Source organism: Semicossyphus pulcher, unplaced genomic scaffold, assembly GCF_022749685.1.
Source record: "Semicossyphus pulcher isolate SPU_LCO1_2020_fin unplaced genomic scaffold, fSemPul1.0.p SCAF_21, whole genome shotgun sequence".
NCBI classification, from domain to species: Eukaryota; Metazoa; Chordata; class Actinopteri; order Labriformes; family Labridae; genus Semicossyphus; species Semicossyphus pulcher.
The window spans coordinates 16,403,770-16,410,890 of NW_027211695.1; the positions used below are offsets into that span (position 1 = coordinate 16,403,770).

General features: G+C 37.5%; 1 protein-coding gene across 1 annotated transcript; it reads left to right on the forward strand.

Annotated features, from left to right (window-relative positions):
* The first annotated feature begins 1,512 nt into the window (after nucleotides 1–1,512).
* On the forward strand, nucleotides 1,513–6,332 carry LOC138601199 (complement C1q-like protein 3). Its single transcript, XM_069672779.1, has 6 exons — nucleotides 1,513–1,671; nucleotides 2,368–2,430; nucleotides 3,632–3,746; nucleotides 3,831–3,959; nucleotides 5,553–5,619; nucleotides 6,122–6,332. The coding sequence occupies exons 3-6, from the start codon at nucleotides 3,650–3,652 to the stop codon at nucleotides 6,330–6,332; spliced, it is 504 nt and encodes a 167-aa protein (XP_069528880.1). The 5' UTR covers nucleotides 1,513–1,671; nucleotides 2,368–2,430; nucleotides 3,632–3,649.
* Nucleotides 6,333–7,121: the final 789 nt, after the last annotated feature.

A 7,121-nucleotide genomic window follows, 5' to 3' on the forward strand; every position in this document is an offset into this window, starting at 1 on the left:
AAATGTGGACTCAACTTAAAGTAAGCAGGTCCGTCGCTACCTGTGAGTGAGTTGAGTGATTCATGACAGATTGATTTGATGTGTCACAATCATATCACATTCTATTGGTCCAAAGCTAACGTGGGTGAGAGTAATGGACACAGTATGCTTGTTTCATATGTGCAAATGGTCCTCATCTGTAGACATGCAGTTTTTAATGATACAGAACAATTTTAGAATTTATTATTATTATTGTGTTTATTACAATACTGTTCCTATTTTGTTTCTTTAGTTTAAAAAATGTAAAGTGCCATTGAGTATCATGAAAAGCGCTATGTAATAAAGTATATTATTATTATTATAAATGTATGGTTATGGTTTGTGGGCCCCCACTTTGAGAACCACTGTGGTAGAGGACAGGCTGCTTCCGCTTCTCCTGCTGCATATTGAGCTCTACATTGTTGCCCATGAGTATTATGTTTTTGATTTCTTTGATGTAAATTAGATTTGATAACAGTTGAGTTAGTTATTGTGAAAGTAGTCATTTAGTAGGCAGAGCTGTAAGCTAGCAGTGTGACTCAACATTTTTATGAATATGTGTGGCCTTACATTGTGCCTTATTTGTAATCTTTTTTTATATTAATTAAGTATGCAATTTGTGTTTTGTTGCAGTTTTACAAAGTGTGAATTCTTCATTTAAATATAAAAAAAAAAGTCACGCCTTGTGCTTTAAAATGGCGGGGAAAAAAATATACTTCACTTTTTAGGAAGACTGGATAAGTTTGAAATATAATATGTATGTTATATATATATATATATATGTTTTTTCCCCCGCAAATGTTACCCAAACAGATATAAACAGTGATTTTGTTGACTTGGGTACCAAACCTAAGTACAATTGAGGATAAAATGTATTTCCATTCATGCAACTTCATTTCAATAGTTTAATTCTTCCAATTATCCAACATTTCACCACAAGAAGCCAATGTAAGATTGTAGCCACAAAAAAAAGACTAACCCCCCCCCAGTCTCCTCATGTGTGACTGAAACAAGTGTTCACTTCCTGTTTCGTTCCGTCAGCATTGGCTTCCCTCTGAGACCCACATCTGGACATGTCTGTTTTTGCATGTCTTTGTCTTTTGCCTCATTAAGTTGTCATTTTACAGTATCATCAAGTGACACACACCCCCAGAATCAGCACAACCTCAGCTAACTGTACATCACTCAATAGAGTTCATGTTAAGATTCGCCAGTTCCTTGCGTTTTCCCTGTGTTTTTTCCCTCCCTTGTGTGTGTTGTCTGTCTTGTCCGTGTTTTCAGGCTGGGCGTGGTTGACCTACTTTCACTCCACTCTCACACCTGCAGTTCATTCTCATCAAGCCATTCTCCACCTGCTGCAGTACTTAAGCCTGGTCAAGCTCTCTACTCTTCGCCAGTTCGTTCCGTCTTCTTCAAGTGGTAACTCGACACGGCCGATGCAGATTCGAAGTGAAACTACTGACTCTGTAAACCTGTTTTTGACCTTGTTTTTTTCCTCGCCGCAGATACCTGTCACACTATCCTCCGTCCTTCCGTGCCCAGCCTCACCTGTTCTCCGTCCTGAGCCCAAGGAGTTTTTGTTTTGTGCCCGAGTTATTCTGCTGCTTGTTACTTAAGTTCTTATTAAACTGGATTACCTGTATTCTACCTCCGGTGAGTGTGTCTGCTTTGGGATCCAGTTCTACTATTAAGCTTAACAGTTCACTACTCTATAATGACAGAAAAAAACAAACAAACCGGAACTTAATTTTTTGCATATTTTATTGAAGACCATATGATCGAGAGAAAAAAACACGACGCTGAAAATTGCTGACGTTTGTTAGGATTGTTCTAGAAGTGATTTGAAGCTTCTAGCTCCTACTGTTCATGAGTTAAGCCTTTTCTATTGGGCAGAGTCTTTGGGCGTTTTTCTTCCACATTTCTTCCGTCAAAACTCAAAGGCAAAGCCTCAGCTGTATTATACCTCTTGTTTGCCATTTCATATTTCTTTTTATATAAAAACTAAACTTCAGAAAACTTATCTCTTCTCTGTCTTCTCTCTTATCTCTCCCTGATATCTTGCTCTGCTCTGGTACTCCTCCGTTTTCGCTTCTGGATCATTGAAATAAAACACAGACTGATCGCACCCGCTGGAAAAAACAAGTCTCTCTGACAAACCATCGAAGAGTTATGACGCTCTAAAGATAGACACGGAATTTGGGCCAGTATACGGGCCGTGGGTCTAAGAGGGTTAAACTGTTACCATAACTTTTCTCTTACCTTAGGCCCATGGTTATTATTTTTATTATTCCCATAATGTTGAAAGTAAAATATCAAAAAATGCTTTTCCTTTTTTTTTACTTTCAGCAGCAGCAAAAAAATGAACACTCACAAAGCCAAGGCAACAGAAGAGCGGTTCAACACCAGAGAGAGGTGAAAGTCCCTGAGTAGGAAAGAGAGCAATAGTCATTGTAGTGGGAAGGTCAGCCTTCAATGAAACTTCACAATGTAATCCAACTCAGCTCAACATTTAAAAGGTGCTACATATGTAAAAACATGTATCTACATGGTAGATATAACCTTGCAGAATATTTTAAACTGTTGGAGTGTTATTGAGAAGTTTAACCTGCTATGGCATAGTTTTTTGCCGCTTTGGGTGCAGTGGAATAAATCCTGTATGCTGGCTTTTTCCACTTTTTAAGTTGCTTTGGAGAACTTGTCTTTTCAGCAGAGATAATTACTAGCTATAATGACAGAAACTATGTTTGAGAAAAATGTATTGGGCATGTATTTTGATTTTATAGTTTGACTCATGTCCCATCTGTTAACATGGAGGAGGCTGGCTTTATGGGCTATACTGCAGCCAGTCAGCAGGGGGCGATAGAGAGGGTTTGGCTTCACTTTTAGGGAGCTGTCACGTCATCATGCCATCTTTTTATAAAGTCTATGGTTAGACCCGATCTAAAAAGAAGTCGTCTATATTTTATTTTATTAAAGGAGAAACTGATAATGTTTTAATACCCTCTGAATGAAGGTCCTGCCACTTTCTTAATGGGTGCAAATGTAAATGTAAAAGTAGTTAACACTGCTACACATACAACCCCCCACAAAGGTACAAGGTAGTGTATCTGTTGGGCCCAGAAGAGGTCTCTTCAAGTCAAAAGAATCTTTTAAATTTCTTAAAAAACTGAATATAATTATGTAACTTATGAACTACCACTTAGAGGTCGGCATTTTGTGGACCAGAGGAAGTGAGCTAAAAGGTCATGTATGCTAGATGGGAACAGTAAACAGGAAATCCTTCGAACAGTGCAGGTTTCACTTCCTGTGAGAAAGTGAAAAAAAGGAATTCGCTGTTTATGGTTCCCTTCCTGCATTTAGTCAGGATAGATATAAGCACTTCTCTTTTTAGTTAAAACAAAAGCAGGCCTATAGATCGAGACAAAAGTGTCACAAGATGTGGAAAGTCAGAAGGTCATCATTCATCAAATCATATAAAAGTAGCCAGACGAACCCTGGGACATCGTGGGGAGGAGACTGAGCGCAGGTTCTGGTTGGTTTTGGTGCTCTGCTGTGTGACTTTGAGCACTCTGAACAAATACAACCTGTTATCTAAACTTCTCATCCATCACAGTCTCGCCACTATCCCAACATGTGTTGTGAGTTTGGTGAACTCAAAGCAAAGCTGGCAGCTCTAGAGAGCAGGCTGAACGAGAGTGAAAACCAGATCGTGGCACTGAGGAGCAAAGGTAGAGTCAATGTTCAATATGTAAAGCAAAATGTGATTTTTGATGTTATGTGGAAATGTGATGTGAAAGTGTTGCTTCACACAGAGAGACAGAAGGTGATATTCAGCGCGGAGGCAGGGCCGAGAGGAGCGATTGGACCTTTCGGCTCTGAGACGACTCTCGTCTACCAAAGGGTGATTACGAATGTTGGAAACGCTTACAGTGGATCCACAGGTGAGTGCATCGAGGAAGACAATCAATACTTAAATAAGATGCGATAATTCTTTATTGAAGAGGGGAAATTAAGGGGTGCTGGAGCAGCGCAAAGACAAATAACAAGTAAGTCAATGTAATCTAAAAATAAGAACAGATCAAATTAAATAAGAGGTTTTTACAGCTGTTATACAAGTAAGATTAAGTGACATGCACTGCAACGTTTTAGCAGTATGAGATAATACAGTATGAGGTATAAGATATAGTTTAATATAAGGTGCAATATAAAAGTGGCAATAAATACAGTATGGTATATGACAGTATAAGTATAAGTATTAGGGCTGTCAAAGACAGCTGTTTCTTTAGTACATTGCAATTTTTATATTAAATTTAAGTAATATATGAATGGTGAAGAAAAGGGAAAAAAAAGAATAAAGAAAGAAATATAGAACAACAAAAACGGGCAACACTATAAACAACAACAACAACAACAAAATACAAAAATACAAAAAATAAATTAATAAATTAATAAATAAATTTTTTTTTAAGAAGAAAAAAAATGTAAATAAATTAAATAAATAAAAAAAGGGGCTGTCAAAGTTAACGCAGTAAAAGCAAGATAACGCACATTCCCTTCAACGGCGTTCTATTATTTTGACCCTCTGCCCTTGAACTTGAAAAATATCTCTTTAAGGTACATTTACAACAGGTGAAAAATGTGCGGTCAGTTTGCGATTTTTGCGATTAAATCGCGATTCGATTGGCAGCCCTAATAAGTATATAATGTAGTCTGATATGGAACATTAAGTCAAAAGTAAAAATGTAATATAAAAGTACAATAGTATAATATACTGTACAGTGTGTGGTCACATTAATACTAATAATGTAATAATGTATAGTACAGCAGCAAAGACAGAATATCGGATGTAACATGGTGTTGTACGATACATTCTGTATACTGTAATATGAATATAAACATAGAGAATACAATAATATAATGTACTTTATAATATACTAATATAACAGTATTAGTAGTAATAAGAATAATATAATACAGTGCAGTATAATATGGAGGTAAGTAGTAAGTGCAGTATAAAGATATAACAGCACACACAGTGCAGTATGTGCTCTTCTGTAACCCAACACTTTAACACTTAGAACTATGAACAAAAGCTTCCCTGATCAAACAGTGGCCTCAGATAGTTCCTCACATGTTGCTGAACATATTAAAAATCCACAGGACTTCATTTTAAGTCAAGTACAGATACGTATGAAAAAAAAGAGTGAAGTGAAAGTGGAAAAGGCTCTAATAAAAGGCGCCCTCTGAAGGACATTTTTACCGGCTGTTACTGTGCAAAGCTAACTGAACCTCATGTCATATTGGGGGGGAGCTAGAAAGCCTTAATCATTGTGACCTAAAATCAAATAAAAAAACAATACTACAATACATCAACTTTGTAAAGATTACTCCCTAAAGTTTCAAAAAAAGGAATTGAACTGAGTTTTCTATCAATGTGTGTTAATGATCTAAAAGACATGCAGATTATTTTAACTACAGTCCTAAATGTGCGCCTGAGGCTTGGGTTGAAATATTTCACTGTCCTGTTCCCACAGGTGTCTTCACCGCACCTTTTGCTGGAGTTTATTACTTCACCATCTTCCACCACGCTGGAGGAACACCTGGGACAGAGACTTAGACTTAGACTTAGACTTAGACTCAACTTTATTGATCCCTTTGGGATGACTCCCTCTGGGAAATTCAGTCTCCAGCAGCTTATACAGTACAATACAATAGGAAAGAATCAGCACACAGAGGGTAAAAAATAAAGATCAAAATATATATATCTATCGATATATATATATATATATATATAAAAAAGTACAAAATTAGATAACAAAATATATAAAATATACACTCTTAGAAAATGTACAAGTAAACAGTGGGTAATAGTTCAATTAAACTAAATTAGGTTATTGCACTGTGGTATTAGGTTATTGCACTGTGGTGAGAGATTATTGCACATTGACAGATTTTTATTGCACATATGACCCTTTGAGAAATAAATAAATATTACTATTGAATAAAAGAAGTTAACTACTATTAACTTTGTGAGCTGAATTAGTGGCTACCGCTTGTGAGAGAGTCTGTCCCTGTTACCTCCTCCCCCTAAGTGAGGAGTTGTACAGCCAGAGCTGTTTCTCTACAGGAACAACGAGCGCGTGGTGCAGACGCAGGATCACCCTGCCGCCTATGAAACGGCTCACAACGGAGGGAACGCGGTGTTCCTGGAGCTGCAGCAAGGAGACCAGGTCTACGTGCGCATGGGTCCTGACTCGCATGTGTACGGCTCCAGCTACCACACAACCTTCAGTGGTTTCCTGGTCGAGGTGTGAGGTGTGAGAACAGATAGGAAGGCAGCTGCTCCTTTGATGCAGTCACAGAAGTTTTTAAAAGTCTACTGCTTTATGTCATGGTCATGTCTTTTTACAATTTTATGTCATTTGTTGAGTTTTGTTAAGAATAAATTTAAACTATACTAAAATTTGTAACTACATGAGCTGATAAAGTAGCCACACTGAAATGGAACAAGTACTGATTGATCAAATAAAGTGAGCAATATATGATGTACGTGTAATGTGTGTGTTGTGTGTCAAAGTTTAAACTATGGGGAGGTTTAAACTGGTTATGAAACAATCTCAATAAATACTGATGCCTCTAAAAGACCTACAAACGCAAACACAGCCATCAGCGAGATTTAATATTTATACTGTGTAATTTTGTGAGGCTAAACGCGGGCCCCATCGGTCACAATGCATCACAGTGTTCTGCCTGCTCGTCAGTTTGCGACGTGCCATTTAGTTTGAAATAATTTGAAAGAATGTCATAAACAAACATCATGAATGTTAGTGAGTTTTTCATATACGTGTTTCTGTGCGTTTACAACTTCAGCACCTCGGACAACCTCTACCGTTTTTTTTGTATAAATTGCCTTGTTTTCCTCATACATCACATCTTACGTCCTTTTATATCTTAATTGTGGGGAGGAGACTGAGCGCAGGTTCTGGTTGGTTTTGGTGCTCTGCTGTGTGACTTTGAGCACTCTGAACAAATACAACCTGTTATCTAAACTTCTCATCCATCACAGTCTCGCCACTATCCCAACATGTGTTGTGAGTTTGGTG

Coding starts and splice junctions, on each gene's coding strand:
- LOC138601199 (XM_069672779.1), top strand. CDS start 3,650: ATGTGTTGTGAGTTTGGTGAACTCAAAGCAAAGCTGGCAGCTCTAGAG. Junction 3,747..3,830: donor CGTGGCACTGAGGAGCAAAG/GTAGAGTCAATG, acceptor TGCTTCACACAG/AGAGACAGAAGGTGATATTC. Junction 5,620..6,121: donor CACCACGCTGGAGGAACACC/TGGGACAGAGAC, acceptor GTGAGGAGTTGT/ACAGCCAGAGCTGTTTCTCT.